The sequence below is a fragment of the Coregonus lavaretus genome (genome assembly GCF_964263955.1).
Source record: "Coregonus lavaretus genome assembly, chromosome: 22".
Classification (NCBI taxonomy): domain Eukaryota; kingdom Metazoa; phylum Chordata; class Actinopteri; order Salmoniformes; family Salmonidae; genus Coregonus; species Coregonus lavaretus.
In genome coordinates this window covers 32222491-32241555 of record NC_140009.1, presented here as the reverse complement: position 1 = coordinate 32241555, position 19065 = coordinate 32222491, and the positions used below count along the sequence as shown (strand labels likewise).

At 39.8% G+C, this 19065-nt stretch overlaps 1 protein-coding gene across 1 annotated transcript in view; it reads left to right on the top strand.

The window, feature by feature from the left end:
* The window catches only part of LOC311149799 (teashirt homolog 2-like), a gene marked incomplete at its 3' end in the record, with an annotated part of 44889 nt that extends 39062 nt beyond the window's left edge, over positions 1 to 5827 (top strand). Inside the window, exon 2 of the mRNA XM_084187026.1 lies at positions 2772 to 5827. Within this exon, the coding sequence (XP_084043152.1) occupies positions 2772 to 5827 (3056 nt within the window). The remainder of the gene's footprint in view (positions 1 to 2771) is intronic.
* Positions 5828 to 19065: the final 13238 nt, after the last annotated feature.

Genomic DNA, 19065 nt, shown 5'->3' with positions numbered 1-19065 from the left:
GATAATGCACGTTTTATTAATCAATGTTCAGTAATGGAAGACAGAAATGAAAGGTTCTACAATAATTTGAACTTGGCAAATAAGCTGTGCTACATTGACTTCCGTCCATAGTCTCTCTCAAGCCTTTCAAAAGAGAAGACATCAACTAGAAGCTTGTCATAGCCGATAGTATTCCCGTTTTTCACTGAGAACGATAAATAAAACTATCAATAAAACATGTCTCTGTACTCTGGCAAAACGTTTGAGACCATCAGCGATCTCAGTTGGCAAATCTCTCCTGCAGTAGATCAGGGTCACAGAACATTGGGGAACCTCTGGTGTGCTGCGTGGTTCCTTGTTCACGGAGGCCCAATTCTGCATGTTTGTTTTGAAAGGCTGAGTCCCATCTCCATCTTCATCCATTAGCTGGCAAGCAGTTCACCTCCAGGGTTTCTCCTGAGGCACTTGTGAAATATTGATAGAAAAGGCTTATTTTCAGAATGCGAAAGAGGATGACATTCTACATTCTATGGGCCGACCCAGTGTACTGAGTGCTCCTTACATTCAGCATTCCACTCCATAGAGTGCCCCTAACTCAAAATAAAAATATTGCCCACATTAAATGCATGTGTCCTATTCATATTAAACTAAAAGCACATCTGCCATAAATTCTCCCAAAATGCACATTTTTCAACATGAATTTGAAGAGGACATAACGGATTATATACTGAACAAAAATAGAGATGCAACATGCAACAGTTTCAACGATTTGACTGAATTTCAGTTCATATAAAGAAATCAGTCAATTGAAATAAATTCATTAGGCCCTAATCTATGGATTTCACATGACTGGGCAGGGGGGAAGGGAGGGCATAGGCCCACCCACTTTGGAGGAAGGCCTGCCCACTGGGGAGCCAGGCCCAGCCAATCAGAATGAGGTTTTCCCCACAAAAGGTCTTTATTACAGACAGAAATACTCCTCAGTTTCGTCAGCTGTCCGGGTGGCTGGTCTCAGACGATCCTGCAGGTGAAGAAGCCAGATGTGGAGGTCCTGGGCTGGCATGGTTACACGTGGTCTGCGGTTGTGAGGCCGGTTGGACGTACTGCTAAATTCTCTAAAATGATGTTGGAGGCAGTTTATGGTAGAGAAATTAACATTCAATTATCTGGCATCAGCTCTGGTGGACATTCCTGCAGTCAGCATGCCAATTGCACGCTCCCTGAAAACTTTTAGACATCTGTGGCATTGTGTTATGTGATAAAACTGCACATTTTAAAGTGGCCTTTTATTGTCCCCAGCACAAGGTGCACCTGTGTAATGATCATGCAGTTTATTCAGCTTCTTGATATGCCACATCTGTCAGGTGGATGGATTATCTTGGCAAATGAGAAATGCTCATTAACAGGGATATAAACACTTTCTTTGTGTGCGTATGGAAAATTTCTGGGATATTTTATTTCACCTCATGAAACACAGGACCAACACTTTACATGTTGCGTTTATATTTTTGTTCAGTGTATATATGACATAGCTGACAAACTGCATATACTGTAAGATGTCTCTTCGAAAGTGTTGGGACCGCTGTTGATGTGTTTTGTGTATCCATATTGTGGATTGGCAACATTTTAGAGGCAACTTAATCAACAGAGAAGAGTTTGATTGTATTTTATTGATTATAGTTTTGCTGATATTACCTTTTGACTAACAGATCCACCAGCCTCATCAAAATTGCCTAATATGCTGTATCACAAGTAATACAAATTAGATGATGGTTACTGATTTTAAAATACTATTGTTTAATTATCAATGAATTGATGTAATAACATTTGTGCCCTATGAGTGTGAACGAATAGATGATTGCTGTTTACGAGACTGTCAAGGACAGTATAACGATGTGACAGGTTACCACTAATCTCTCTGAATTTTACATCACGATCTAGTTATACTAAGTAAATCTATTTTCTAACATATTACTGTTTCTTTGCTGTGATTAACAATATAATTTGTTAATAATTAGCCATATTTAGGTTTTATTTTGCATAAAGCGTTTACATTTGTCTGTGAACACAGATAAAATACTTTGTTACAGACACTCTGTGACCACTTAAATTGAGAAATTATATATTTCAGCAAAAAAAATAAAAATAATAATAAGTAAACCCCTCTCATCTTGCAAGGCTCAGGCTTTTTCATTTATTATTAGAACACTTGTGGGATATTAGAATATCTGTCTGTGTAATTTGCTGCAACACAATCTGGGAGATCCACGCATGGCAACATATTATCCAAGAGAGAAATCTTACATTTTTCCATTGCAAGTTCTTTGCAGTTTGGAGACACTCATCACTTTGGAATAGGCCATTGGCAAAAACACTTAGCAAAACCCCAGGAGAAATCAATTGCATTTTGTCAGTCATTGGTCAAATGATTGTTGTAAACATCTCAACATGAGGCAGGGAAACCTTTGACACAGCACTAAGTCAATGGCCCGCCGTGAATCGCAAGGAGTTGTTTGACCACCAGCAGTTTGTTAGTACAGGCATTATGTCCGTCCATATTGTTGATCCTCTCAAGTTGCTCTGGCCTGCATTGTGCAGCATTGTGTGGATTTTCCAGTTTTTCAAAAATGTCTTGCATGTTTTGCATTGGAACTATTTCAAATGCTCGGTAATGATTGCAACGCAATTCATTTCCTTCGCCCATGGCGATTTCTTACTATTTCTTACTATTATTAGTGGACATAAGAAATGATCACTAAATTGTATCTCTCTCCTCTTTCTCTCTCTGTTAGTATACGAGCCTGATGAAGATGGCATCATGCAAGAGACCATCCCTGAGGATGACGGAGAGAATGACACTCCAACTGAAGAGGAGGGTTCTGAGAAGACGAGTCCCAAGGCCTCAGAGGACAAAGAGATGGACAACAAAAGCAGTAACAGCTACAGCTACCAGAATTCCCCCGTCAGTGTCCTTTCCAATCAAGAGGCCGAGTTGGAGTCGCGCCTTAGTGACGCCAGCGACAGAATCTCACTCTCAGACTTCAAAACGTCCTCACCACCTGAAAGTCAGAAAGTTGAGGAGCGCAACGGTTCAAAACACAAGGATGACATGCACAGCAGTCTGGAGAAAATGAGGGCTGCGTATGCTAACTTTCTCTCAGATTCCTACTGGACAGGGATTGGGATGGACTTGAAAATTGGCAAAACCCCCAGCAAAGCCAACTGTGACAGCACCAATGGGAGCACCAAGAGTGAATTTGACTGGCACCAGGATGCACTCTCCAAAACCTTCCAGCAAACACACTCCCCAAAGCCTGTGTCGAAACCCAACCTCTTCAGCTCGGTCCACCTCTACAGACAAAGCAGCAAAGCAGGTGGGACGGTGTTCACAGGAGCCAGTCGGTTTAAGTGTAAGGACTGCAGTGCTGCCTACGACTCTATTGTGGATTTAACAGTGCACATGAACAAGAGCGGACACTACCAGGACAACAACCACGGCAAACCAAGCAATGCCTCCACGTCCTCCAAATCAAGAAAAAGAAATTTGCAAGACATGGAAGGGAAAGACGATGCGCAGAAAGTTCTGAAGTGTATGTTCTGTGGCCATTCTTTTGAATCCCTCCAGGACTTGAGTGTCCATATGATAAAAACAAAGCATTACCAAAAAGTGCCTTTGAAAGAACCGATCCCAGTACTCTCACCCAAATTACTGCCACCAGCAAAGAAACGGGCCTACGAAGCCAACAGACCTTGTTCTCCTGATTCTACCACAGGGTTAGCTGGTTACAGCGAGGCCCAACGGTCTGCTGCCATTTCAAATGCTACCAGTAATCGTTATGGTTATCAGAATGGGGCTAGCTACACTTGGCAGTTTGAGACATGCAAGTCTCAGATTCTAAAATGCATGGAGTGTGGGAGCTCACATGATACCCTGCAACAGCTCACCACTCATATGATGGTCACTGGACATTTCATCAAAGTTACAAACTCAGCCTCTAAGAAGGGGAAACAGTTAGCTCTGGATCCCTTGGCTGTAGAGAAGATGCAGGTATTAGCTGAGCCTCTTGCTAATGAAACTGAAGGCGATAAAGTGTCTCCAATAACTGCTTCCCCAGGGGACAGTGAGAAAGATAACCAGAGGGAAGGCACATTGGACAAAATGGAAGAAAGTCAAGTGAAGGATGACAAGGCAGAGAGTAAGGATCAAAAGGCAGGGGAAGGGGCATTTAAATATCCATATCTCCGCGAGGAGGATCTGGAGCAGCAGGGATCATCAGGTGGAGGAGGGGATATCCTTAAGTCTTTAGCCAACACAGTTGCCTCTGCAATTAACAAGGCTCAGACTGGGACCCCCAGCTGGAGTGCCTACCCCAGTATCCATGCTGCCTATCAACTCTCTGGGATCATCAAGAGCAGCAATCCCCTCTCAGCGTCTCCTCCTATTCAGCTAAAGCAAACATTCAACCACAAGCTGAGACCGATCGCCCCAAAGGGGAAGTTTCTTCAGGGTGCTGGGGGAGTTGAAACTCCTCAGGGACAGCAACAGCATCAAAATACGGACATCAAAAAAGAAAAGGTTGGCATTAGCGATGGTAAAGAAAGTCAGAATATTAAGTTTGATCTGGTGGAGAATGATGACAGCGATTGTCAGGACGATTCCTCTACCTCTTCAAAGCTCGAAGCAGACTGTCTGAATGAAGGGAGTGATGCGATCAAAGGGAAGTTGAGCCCAGATTTATCAGACAGAGGCAAGACACCAAGCCCTCCTGCCAGCAAAGGACGAAGCACTACTTCAGAGCTTGTCAATGACACCCCGGAAATACTGGGCATAAACCCTCTAAGTGCACTGCAGTCAGTTCTGAACAATCATTTGGGTAAAGCAAATAAGCCCACCAGTTCAAGATCTGAAAACAGTCAACTATCTGCTCGCTCTCAATCTATATTCGCTGAACTCAACCGGAGTATGGAGAAACCAGCAGTGGTGCATGCTACCCCTGCTAGGAACAGAGCATTTCTGTTTACTAGCAATGATCAGCCAATAGACCTGACAAAATATAAACCTAACAAGCCAAGTTCCTCGCATCTACAGCCATCTGCCCCAATGCCACAGAAACACGCTCTGTCTGACATTGCTGACATGGTCAAGGTTCTTCCTAAAGCCACCACACCAAAAGCATCCATGCCATCGAGGATACCCACCATGAAACTGGAAACAGACGTGAGACGCTTTGAAGATGTGTCGGCTGAGGTATACTCGGTTCACAAGCGTAAGGGAAGGCAGTCGAACTGGAACCCCCGGCATCTTCTCATCCTCCAAGCCCAGTTCGCCTCCAGCCTCTTTCTGACTTCTGAGGGCAAGTACTTACTCTCAGATCTTGGTCCTCAGGAACGAATGCACATCTCCAAGTTTACTGGACTGTCCATGACAACCATCAGCCATTGGTTGGCCAATGTGAAATACCAACTTAGGAAAACAGGGGGGACCAAGTTTCTGAAGAGCATGGACACTGGCCATCCGATCCTCTACTGCAATGACTGTGCTTCCCAGTTCAGGACACCACCAGCCTTCATCTCCCACCTGGAATCCCACCTAGGGTTCCAAATCAAAGATATGTGCAAACTGCCTATCGAGCATCAGACGAAGGTAGAGGAGCCAGAACTGTCTAAGGCTCTCAGTTTCCGGGCGACAGAGACACTAGTCACCGAGGAGGACGTTGACGCTAAGTTCAAATGTAAGCTGTGCTGTAGGACATTTGCTAGTAACCATGCAGTTAAACTCCACTTGAGTAAAACTCACAGCAAATCACCTGAGAACCATTCACAATATGTGGAAATGGACAAAGAGTAGGAGTTGTTCATTTTTGCTACATTTTCTTTGTTGTTATTGATTTTTTAAACACGGGTCAGATATTTCAACCATATTTCCAGTAGCATTGTGTAGTATGCATAAAGACATTGAAAACATTTAATTGAAGATGACATGGACACACTGGCTAGACTAAACCCTAAAAATTTTAATAATACACCAACTTATACCTTTGCACCCTGCTCAAATGCATCACCAGTAATGAAATGTATTAATGCTTGAAACATAATTGCTGATGTTTGCATGCAATAGCTATGGCTATGACTACTATTTATTTGTATAATATGTCAAGTTTCAATTGTTTTATTTCAAAGACAAAGTAATGGGTAAATTGTAATTTCTTACTCCAATGACACACCTGCATAAATATGCAGCTGTTTTAAACAGGTAGCCAGACACATGTTAACACATTTACTGAACTGTACAGTATATTGCTATGTCAAAATGTTTTGTGTTGCAATGATAGAACAGAAAAGCACTTTAATAAATGTTAAATCACCAGTTTAGACTCAGATTCTGTACATGAACCCAACACATTTAGACAGGTTGGAAACAAGGATGTCTCACATGTAAAAAACAACACATTTAAAGACATAACAATTATTTGTGTTTCATATTAAAAGGATGACAGTGAGACAAATGATACCTGCACCTTTTTTACCAATTGAAATAAAGAATTAACATTTGCTACCAGCCTGTGTTCATTTTAAGTTTGCACGAGTATCCTGTATGTCTTCTGAAATAGATGAACAATATATGCATAGACCAATGTGTGGTTGGGAGTGACCGTGTTCTTCATAGCAATTAAACATTTCCTTTAGCTCTCTTATTTCACAGCTATAAAAATAATTGCCTGCTAAATTCATAAACATTTTACACAATTCATCTATTTTTTTTCAAGCAATCAAGTCCATCAATTACCACCACCCATCAAATCGGTTTTATAACAGGCGACTGACATTTGATGGCAAATGGAGAAAGAGCACATGGGCGCTTTGGTGATTTGAATACTGTGACACCAACTTGCCCTCTATTGTTGGAAATGAGCAGGCAATCTCAATTGTTCATCAGATGACTCCTAATGCAGTTAAAGTATTCAGATATGATTTCTCCTTGCATATATAATTACTCTCATAGACCACACACCTCAGTGAACAGATTAAAGCTATAAATTATTTAATGCTTCGTTCCACCAATGGATCCCCTGATTCGTCTGTCGAGCCATTATGTTGTAGAGTAGCAACTTATTTTAAATTGAGGCTAAGATATGGGCGGAGCATAGTGAAACACTGATTGCGATATTCAGATCATGTGTGTTTATTAATGGAAATTAAATGTGAGATTGAATTGTCTTATTAAAAAGGAGATATGCCTCAGTACTGCTGCAGCTGTAGTCATTCAGAATTACACAATTTAGCTTGAGTTGTTTTATTCTTTTTGAAATGTCTATAGAAATGCACTGCAATATTGCATTTGGGGAAACAATAATATTCAAAGTATATACATATGTTTGGCTCTATCAGCATAATATGCAAGTGATCCACATTAGGCATAGGCTTAGCAAAAATAAAATGTTGTCATCAATGCAATCAGCAGGATTGTTTCTTACCTGAATTTAGTCTAATAAGTCGGTGTCACGTAGGCTATGTATTGTTACTGTACAGAGAAGATATAGTCTATAAGTAAAAGATAATCATGTGACCATGAGCTAAAAAACATTCCACAAGGTTCAAATGCCATTTCATCACACCAAAAAAAAGCTGACATATATCAAGTAAGCAAGTCAGTGGAGTTGTCAAACAATCCATTTGATGCTCCATGTTTTTTTTCTTCATCTGAGATGTTTCCATTTTAATACAGTTGATCTAATATGGAGCATTTCCACCCTAATTATACACTTCCTTACACCTTACAGGCAAATATATTGATAAAAGTCACCTTATCCTAGAGAGATTTACATGGTAATCAAAACGTCACGCCACGAAACACAGCCCTTATTTTGTGTTTCTAAAATCCCCTACGGAAAAATGAATGGTGGAAAAAACGATTGGAACCATTTCCCTGTTTGACCACTAGGTTTTATGGGTATTATGACACCTCCACTCTGGGGCTCTATACTGTACATGGTTAGCAGAGATAGTGGTATACACAGTACTGTACATCCAGCAGTTGTGTTCTATTGACGCTATTATGTGTCATCACATTCCCTCTCATCCATGAAACTTGAATGAAGGAAAAGTAAATTAAATACATTTTAGCAAAATATTAGAATGTGAAATTCTCTGTCTTAGTCATATCGTGTTAAAGAAATGATTCTTACCCAATGTTTTGCAGACAATCAAAAGTAACAGCCTGTCTATACCATTATGCGGTACGTCTAGCTGTAAAATTGTTTTTGAAACATTTAAACCGTCTTAAGGTCTATAAATGTCATGATTCTGATTATTCATAGTCTGATGGATATGAAACATCAGAACAGCTTACACTCTTCACACAGGCCAGGGCTTGGGGATTCTTTTAAAAAACTGTACTAATAGCTTAGTAGAAAAATCAAATTATGCACATAAGTATGCTTGTATTGCAGAGGCGGCCGTGAAAACCGAATTTAGCAAAATTGATGCCAGCTCGCATTTGCAAATCCTTTGTCAATCTGTCATTAAACATGTTATCAAATAATGATAAGTGTACGCTCCTTGCTTACATCGGCGTGTTTCCCTCTGATGTTGATGTGCTGTAATGGGACAAATGTGCACTGGAATTTGCCTGCTTGGATACACACAAAACATTTACTATCTGCCTGACTTTGTTTCCTTCTGTGGCTTAGACAAGGATGTGTTTTCTGCATTATCTGTGAATCACAGAGGAAAAGACGGTTGAAAAGCTCATCACACAACAACATAATAAGTGAATCTCATTTGTTTAATTAATTATTTTATTTTTTTAAGTACCTGTTAGTCCAACAGTGTTAGAGATAAGGGACGGAAACTGAGCCCTTGAGTATAATTGATTATTTCCTGAAATCCTTATGATTTGTGATGTCCTTTTTAAGACATCCTGGATCTCACCATCACACCTCCCCACTGGGCACAGACGTCAATTCAATGTCTATTCCACGTTGGTTCAATGTAATTTCATTGAAATTACATGGAAACAACATTGATTCAACCAGTGTGTGCCCAGTCGGTCATTACTTCTAGGCCTCAATTGTCAGTTCTCATGTACATGCCTTATTACATGAGCTACGACTGGATTTCAATTTTCACTTAAAAGCGCTCATTGCACAGATTTGACCTGTGGTCTAAATGAATAGCAATCTCCATTCCACCACCTTTGAGTAGGCCTATCTGCCATGTCTTTTCTGTTAGTTGTGTTGTTACAAATATGCTAATCACGTGAAACACTTGATTAATATACTGCAATACATTTGATAAATCAATCAAGCCACATGATACTGCATATTCATCTTGCATCATGAATATCAACTTTATCAATTATAGCACATGCATGCTTTATCAATCATGTAACCTGATACCTGATTCTAACAAGAAAATATAATGGTTGATAAAGTACTTGTGAACAGGTGAAAACCCAGGAACAGTGTGATAATCAATTTGTCGTCTTCAAAACTTTCTATCACAATAGTTCAATCTTTTTGTTTTCATAATTTAGACCTACTCATGATTTTCTGTCCCTCTTTTCTTCTAATCATTCCTTGTTCTTTCCTTGTCTGTCTCTTATGGTTCAACTTGTAACGGTTGTCCTTTATTATTCATTTTGTTTCATTTCTGTGTTCAATGCAAAAGACATAGACCAGTCAATGATTGAGTCATGTTATTACTCCTCTGTGAGAGGAGAATAACATTTGAAAGGCTTCACCGATGTGTCAGTCAGTCAATTGAAGTAACTTTTAAAGTCTCCCTCCCTCTTAAAGTACACTACATGACCAAAAGTATGTGGACCGCTGCTCATCGATCATCTCATTCCAAAATCATGGGCATTAATATGGAGTTGGTCCCTCCTTTGCTGCTATAACAGCCTCCACTCTTCTGGGAAGGCTTTCCTCTAGATGTTGGAACATTGCTACGGGGACATGCTTCCATTCAGCAACAAGAGCAATAGTGAGGTTGAGAACTGATGTTGGACAATTAGGCATGGCTCGCAGTCGGCGTTCCAATTCATCCCAAAGGTGTTCGATGGGGTTGAGGTCTGAGCTCTGTGCAGGCCAGTCAAGTTCTTCCACACTTCCCCAAACTGTTATTTTCATGAAATAAACACACACAGTGATTGTGATGATTTAAAAATACAATTAAAAAGACTGCATGGGGGTGCTTTAATTCAAAGAATGTTTAAAGTCCACATCTATCTTGCATTTCTGTATTCCTCTTCCAAAGGTTTTTTTTTTTACAGGATTAGTTTGTCACAGAGAACTGTGGACGGATTTCAGCGTAGGAATGCATGGGCAACGTTTCATTGCCATCATATACTGGAGGAGATAAATAACACTTGATTGCCAGCAGTTCATCAGTGCATCCTTCAAATGTGTCACCGAGCCTGCCTCAAGGCAGCGTGCTGGCTCAAATTGAAGCTGGCATCTCCCAAATATGAAAGCAACAAATCACACATTTTTATTGGGGCCTAATCTGCAGCCCAGCCCCCTTGCAGACGTCAGCACAATCACGGACGCCTCTCTAATTCATGCCGACTAGCTGCTTGTGCCTCCCAAGCATCTCCGGACGCACAGACCAAACGCTAATGGCTTGGCGCCAGAGATGGGGGTGACACCTATGCTTATCAGACGACTTTAATACGCTTGTAAAAATGTGTGTAGAGTGTGAGGAGAGAGGGCAGGAATCTGCCTGGATAAATACATGGATGAGATGTAAATAGAGTTTACATCTGCAATAATTTCTGTGTTCATTCAAATCAAATTAGGTTGTTTGATGGAACAAAATGTGGGTGCTAAACCAACTCTGAATGTAGCTATATTGTCTGTATGCTATTTTGTATATAATTTCCAAGGCCTTAATGAAGCCTTTATAAACCCTATATAAGGCCTACATAATATTATTTAGAAATCATTTATAAGCAAATATCATAATATGTAGCAAATTCTTCATACCGTACTTGATGATATGTCTATGATTAGACTCATGAAAAACAGAAAGGTGAAATTTAGGCCATAGGATGCTCTTCAACCTCTCTTCTGTCTATTAGGCCTAGATAAATAAAAGGGAGGATGGGAGGATGAATGCGGGCCCAGGGTTGCCTCTCCACCTCTTGCCCTCCTCTCCTGTCATCTGTTGCCCCACAGCAGGCCAGAGGTTGTTGCCGTTTTGCTCACTTGTAATCCGTCTCACTGTCAGACCAGCGGCTCCTGGGTCACCCTTCACTCACAGTGACATGAATCAGGGTTGACGCCAGCAGATTTAAGCCACTCTGAGTCTGTAAACACAGGCAGAGTTCACACAGCAGGCCTAAAGCCAAAGAACAACCTGCCCTGCACTCCCCGTGCCCTGAAACCCTTTGGCCTCAGGACAGGTACATGACCCACAAGAGCAGGAATACGTTCAGAAAATTTACATTATTGCTTTCAATTTTTTCACAAAACCAAATTCAAATACCATCCAATACCATCGCCACCTGTTATTTGAACACAATAGAAAGTGTAATTGTAATGCCCTGAAAGGTGATATGCATACTAAGCATTATATTCAACATTTACAATATAATAATAGTGTGTGAAACAAAATGAAAATGGTTATTGAATGAATATAGGAATTCATAGAAAATCGGTAAAACATTAGCCGTAAAAGCATTAAAATAAAAATAAAAATTGCAATAGCAGTCGTGTTGTCATTATGCCCAGCATTCAGACATGGACATGATGTGCTTGTGCTCTCTTAAAAAGCCTAGCCAGTCTGCAGACAGGGAAATCAATACAGCGTTTTGTTATCTATCTCTATTTTACAGTTTAAAAGAGAAGGATTATATGTCATAGAATGAGCCTGAGCAGACTGAGGCGGAGATCTATCATTGTAGAGGGTCAGTGGCCTTTCGTGTGTAAATCATGTGTCACATGGCCTGCCAAGTTCATTCTCCGGCCACGGAATACATTTAGGACTCGGGACGTGAGCTTCCATTTCTCTCATTTGATTGAGTGCTTCCTGCAGTTGGTGGTGTTATAAGTAGAGTTGTTCTTATTTTTTAACGTTTCATTATTTGTTGTGGTGTAACAATCCTTATGAAATCAAACAAGAAGAAGTAGTAGGTGTATGAGCTAAAAACGTCATTGTTTTTTAATTGTATTTTAATAATCATGCCTCTCTAAGTGGAGTAACTGTCAGAACTGTTTACGTTTTTAATGTGACAAAGGTTTGACAGCAGGGCAAGAAAAGCAAATGACACAACTGTAGTATGGAAAAAAAATGTATGCACTCACTAACTGTAAGTCGCTCTGGATAAGAGCGTCTGCTAAATGACTAAAATGTAAAATGTAAACTGTAGCAAACGTAAGAGTTTGAATGTCTCCCATCAGAGTTCTCTGTCCTATACACGTCAATGCATTGAGGGCTACCATGGGACCTTCAGAACCCAAAACACAGATGAAGCTGAAACAGTGAATGATCCGACTTTATTTTCAGGCCCTTCAGCCTTATGGAGTTTGAGACCATTTACCACATGGAACATAATCCTGACCACACCAACCAGTGGAGAAAAAGTTCATAGGACAGTAGGCACATAGAATATGGAATTGTCACATAGTTGCATGGTGTAATACATTTTCTCAGAATGGTTCATGAAGTCCCTTACATAATTGGGTGGTATAAGTAAACTTGTACCATGGTGGAAAAAATATTTATGAAAACAAGTACAAACCAATCATCATACAGATATAGGATCTTAATTTGATCACTCTTTTGTTGCTGAGAATAAGCGTCGTGATTTACATAAATTCACTGAAAACCCACACTAACACACGGTTATATTAATAGTATTGTACTTTTTATGTCGCCTACTTTTGTCCAACAACCGATCAAACAACATTATGGACAAAACATTAAAATCCTGTTGCTGCAGGATTATTTTGCTGTGACAATATACATGTAGGTGAAATTAAGATCTGTAAGAGATGATAAAATAAAAATGTTGTTGTGGCTTTGAGTGACACTGGTCACACCATATTCCAACATCTTCTTATGTCATCATATGAGGTTAAATGTTATTTGAGTTTTCAATCATGCTCTTCAGGACAAATAACACAGCACTTGTGAACATTTCAGCTCTCCTCAGGCAGTGCATACAGGTACTGTATATTTCTGATCTCCATCATGGCTACATAGCCTGACCTGCAGGTAGTCACTCATTCAAGACATCTATATTACATCTGCGGGATGCAGTCCTCCAAAGATAATAATTTATTTGCTTAACTTTCGGCACAAAGAATCATCTTATGTCATGAAAGAATGTGAACACTGAAATTGTCAGACAGCTCCCACTCTGAGCTCTCATCATCCCTCTCCTAAGCATTTCTATTTAGTGTGCTGGCAAGTACTTTCATTTTGTTTTAATGACATTTCTCAAGTTGACTGATCTGTAAGCTGTTCCGGTCCAAGTTTTTCTTTTCTTTCATTCGACCTTTCATGCATTCTCTGTATGACTGTGTGGTGATTTTCAACCATTACATTGTTTGGAATATTCCACACTTCTTTCATTTAAAGCAACAATGCATCATCATACAGACATCAACAACAACATAATTTAAATGTGACTGCCCCATAACATCTTAAAAAATACTTACCTATAACATCCCCATAATGTCCCTATAATGTTCCCAGAACATTACCAGAACATCCCCATAATTTCCTCATAACAATCAACATAACCATTCCATAACGGTCCCATAGCATCGCTATAACATCCCCATAATCTATCCATAACATCACCATAATATTCCCATAACATCATCATAACATCCCCATAATGTTCCCACAATGTCCACATAATGTTCACACAACTTACCCATAATGTCCCCATAACATCACTATAACATCACCATAATGTTCTCATAACAACACCATAACATCCCCATAATGTTCCCACAACATCCATATAATGATTCCACAACGTACCCATTATGTTCCCATAACATCACCATAATATTCCCATAACATACCAATAATATTCCCATAACATCACCATAACATCCCCATAATGTTCCCACAACATCCTCATAATGTTCCCATAACATCACCACAACATCTGTATAACAACCCCAAAACGTCCCAATAATGTTCCCATAACATCACCATAACGTCCCTGTGATGTTCCCATAACATCACCATAACGTTCACATAATATCCCCATAACATTCACATAATGTTCCCATAATGTCCCCATACCGTAACATCACCATTATGTTCCCATAATACTCCCAGAACATCCCCATAACATTGCCATAATATCGCCATAACAAACACATTTCCAAAGCTGCTCAGAAAAAACATTGAAAGGAAAAAACAAAGCATGACAACCCAACCTCCTTGGCATTATCATGAGCTCATACTAACAAACATGATACCACTGCATGTATGGAATAACCACTCATAAATTATTAGGCTACCGTATACCACATGTTACTTACTGAAATATTGAAATCAGTTAAATTGACCCAAAATACTAATGAAACAACTCAAAATCAAGGAGATGTTACATCCAGTGTCATTGCATTATGTTCACGAATGTTTCAACAAAGAATCAAACCAATAGACAATATCTGCAAGAAAACAGAGAAGGCTTTTTACAGGCTGCCACATCATAATGAGGAAAAAAGCCAGAGCATTTGAAAGCCTAAAGGCTTAAATTAATACAAAAAGTCTAATCAGACTAGCAATCCCGATGTTAATGAAGGTGTCACACACTGCACAAAGAAAGTTGTGCCTGGCAATCTTCCATTTTTCGGCTGCCTACACCAGTGACATTTCATCTCACATTCAAAGAGCGCCTAGGCCCTTAATGAAATGCATAATTAACATATTCTAATTGTGCTGAGCACAGTGATGGTTTTGACAGAGCTCACTTTCCATGTCTAATTCAATGCTAATTTAATCTGTTCTTTTCCCGCAGACATGACCTTTCTTGATTGAGTTTCACCACAAATAATTTTTTGATGGATTGATTTATCAACCTCTTGGAATGCAACAAAAGCGCAGAAAAAAAAGAAGGTGAAGACGATGGAGACAACCAGACATGAAATCAGGTGACAGGAGAGAAGAAAAAAACACGTGAATTGAATAAAGTCAGGCAACCTCAAACAGTGTCCATCGGTTTATATATTACGTTATAAAACCATTTCTCTGTGGCATATTTTCCTTCATCTTTGAATTCTGGCACACTTGCTGAACATTGCTTAAGCCATTTAGCTGGCTTACCTTTAACACAAGGATTAGTGGAAATCTTAAAGCTTCACTTTACAAGAAAAAGGAAGACCAACTCTATTCATGAATCTCCTTAATCTGACTATTTACTAAAGGTTGATGCTGAACAGGCAGCTCAGAGCACTTCATCCCTCTCAGGTAAATAGACATCCCCTCCTTGAGACTGAAAGAGGGGTTTGAAAGGTATGTCAATGTCTTGCAATCCACCACCTCCATCTTTATTGGGCGGAATACACTTAGATATTCAGTGAAAATGTGAAAGTCTCAGAAAGTATTACAACATGTTTTCTCTCATGTCAGAATATTGTGAATAATTTAAGTAAATATACATATTTTTCAGACTACAGGACACAATGCAATACATTTTAAGAACCTTTGGATAAGTGTGAGATTTCATACAACAATAATTGCCAAATGTATACGCTGTTCCAAGGTACTTCAAATGGCTGTTCTAATCATAGTCTAAGTAAAAATGTTGGAATTGAAATTGGGGGAGGAAAACTAGGAATCAGAGGAAATGTGCAGCTGTCTGTCTGTCAGTCAGTCAGTCAGTAGCAGGGATGGGAGGATTATGCAGGGCTCAGAGCAGTAATTGAACATCGTCGGGCCCGCCCTCATTTACATCTTTCCCTTCTCCTGCGTCTTTGATTGGCAGCTGTACATGAAATGCCACATCAGTTGAAAGTATGTTGTGAGCTGGCACTAACAATCCCGTGGCTCCGGGGAGACCTGCCATATTGTAATTTGGTTATCAGGCATGAAGGAAATAATTCTAAGTGCAAGGAAATGTGAGGCAGAATAAATGCTTCATTGCTGCAAGTTGCCCAGGGTGACAGTTCTTATTTAATGTACAAGAGCATCCTGTTGCCTGCAGGATTTGGGGAAGAGAAGGGAAAGGAAGGGAATTGGTAGGTACTGTAGAGGTGGTGGGGAATTCTTTAAAGAATTTCAGTTTTGCCACAGGGATAGGTACAGTAGGGATGGAAACCTATTCCTACATCGACACAAAACATATTCATATTACATTTTTTATATTCATATACAAACAATAATATTCCAAATGCAAATGTCAAAATGTTTATCCCAAATTCGGTGCAAATGGAATATACAGCTATACAGTTTTTTCATATTTTTTTACAATCCATATTATAAGGTCATGCACAGGACTGCAAACCCAGACAAATGGGGTAAGACCCTATATGAATAGAATTGGTGCACTTCCATGTGTTCTCTTGCATCATTCGGTTGACATGTTGTGAAAATGGGAACTGATCGCAGCCACGTCTCTTAAGTGGCTTGGGCCTTATTTGTTTTGATGCACTATTTTTGCATTGGGGGAGTCTTTTCTCTTGAGATGGAGCTGTCAGGTTGCAAAAAGAAGCCCCTGATGCTGGCAGCAGCCCCCGGGCAAAACGAAAACAAGTAAGTGGCATAGATAAATCATGCCAACCAACGTCGTCCTGATGAATCAAATCAGACCAGAACGTCTCCGGGAACACTGAGTTTAATGGAAGTCCCAATGGCAGCTGTGGGATGATGCGTCTATAATGAATCTACTCTATAGTATTGTTCAGTTATTGTATATTCTCATGTTGTAATATAACAGATAGATAGATAGATAGATAGATAGATAGATAGATAGATAGATAGATAGATAGATAGATAGATAGATAGATAGATAGATAGATAGATAGATAGATAGATAGATAGATAGATAGATAGATAGATAGATAGATAGATAGATAGATAGATAGATAGATAGATAGATAGATAGATAGATAGATAGATAGATAGATAGATAGACAGACATACAGATATATTGATGGATAGACAGACAGACAGACAGACAGACAGACAGACAGACAGACAGACAGACAGACAGACAGACAGACAGACAGACAGACAGACAGACAGACAGACAGACAGACAGACAGACAGACAGACAGACAGACAGACAGACAGATTGATACAGTTGAAGTCGGAAGTTTACATACACCTTAGCCAAATACATTTAAACCCAGTTTTTCACAATTCCCAGTGGGTCAGAAGTTTACATGCACTCAATTAGTATTTGGTAGCGTTGCCTTTAAATTGTTTAACTTGGGTCAAACATTTCGGATAGCCTTCCACAAGCTTCCCACAATAAGTTGGGTGAATTTTGGCCCATTCCACCTGACAGAGCTGGTGTAACTGAGTCAGGTTTGTAGGCCTCCTTGCTCGCACACGCTTTTTCAGTTCTGCCCACAAATGTTCTATAGGATTGAGGTCAGGGCTTTGTGATGGCCACTCCAATACCTTGACTTTGTTGTCCTTAAGCCATTTTGCCACAACTTTGGAAGTATGCTTGGTGTCATTGTCCATTTGGAAGACCCATTTGCGACCAAGCTTTAACTTCCTGAATGATGTCTTGAGATGTTGCTTCAATATATCCACATAATTTTCCTTCCTCATGATGCCATCTATTTTGTGAAGTGCACCAGTCCCTCCTGCAGCAAAGCACCCCCACAGCATGATGCTGCCACCCCTGTGCTTCATGGTTGGGAATGTGTTCTTCGGCTTGCAAGCAACCCCCTTTTTCCTCCAAACATAACGATGATCATTATGACCAAACTGTTCTATTTTTGTTTCATCAGACCAGAGGACATTTCTCAAAAAGGTACGATCTTTGTCCCCATGTGCAGTTGCAAACCGTAGTCTGGCTTTTTTATGGCGGTTTTGGAGCAGTGGCTTCTTCCTTGCTGAGCGGCCTTTCAGGTTATGTCTGAGGTCTTGGCTGATTTCTTTTGATTTTCCCATGATGTCAAGCAAAGAGGCACTGAGTTTGAAGGTAGGCCTTGAAATACATCCACAGGTACACCTCCAATTGATTCAAATGATGTCAATTAGCCTATCAGAAGCTTCTAAAGCCATGACATCATTTTCTGGAATTTTCCTAGCTGTTTAAAGGCACAGTCAACTTAGTGTATGTAAACTTCTGACCCACTGGAATTGTGATACAGTGAATTATAAGTGAAATAATCTGTCTGTAAACAATTGTTGGAAAAATTACTTGTGTCATGCACAAAGTAGATGTCCTAACCAACTTGCCAAAACTATAGCTTGTTAACAAGAAAGTGGTTGAAAAACAAGTTTTAATGACTCCATCCTAAGTGTATGTAAACTTCCGACTTCAACTGTATAGTGCCTTCAGAAAGTATTCACACCCCTTGACTTGTTCCACATTTTGTTGGTTTACAGCCTGAATTTAAAATGGATTAAATTGAGATTTTGTGTCACTGGCCTACACACAATAACCCATAATGTCAAAGTGGAGTTGTGTTTTTAGAAATCTTTACAAATTAATAACAAATGAAAAGCTGAATTGTCTTGAGTCAATAAGTACTCAACCCCTTTGTTATGGCAAGCCTAAATAAGTTCAAGAGTAAAAATGTGCTTAACAAGTCACATAATAAGTTGCATGGGGGACAGAAAATGTGTGTGTGGGGGGGGGATTTTTGATTGACTACCTCATCTCTGTGCCCCATACATACAATTATCTGTAAGGTCCCTCAGTCGCACAGTGAATTTCAAACGCAGATTCAACCAGAAAAATCGTGGATGTTTTCCAATGAAGGGCACCTATTGGTAGATTGGTAAAAATTAAAAAAAGCAGACATTGAATATCCCTTTGAGCATGGTGAAGTTATTAATTACACTTTGGATGATGTGTTATTACACCCAGTCACTACAAAGATACATGCGTCCTTCCTAACTCAGTTCCCGGAGAGGAAGGAAACCACTCAGGGA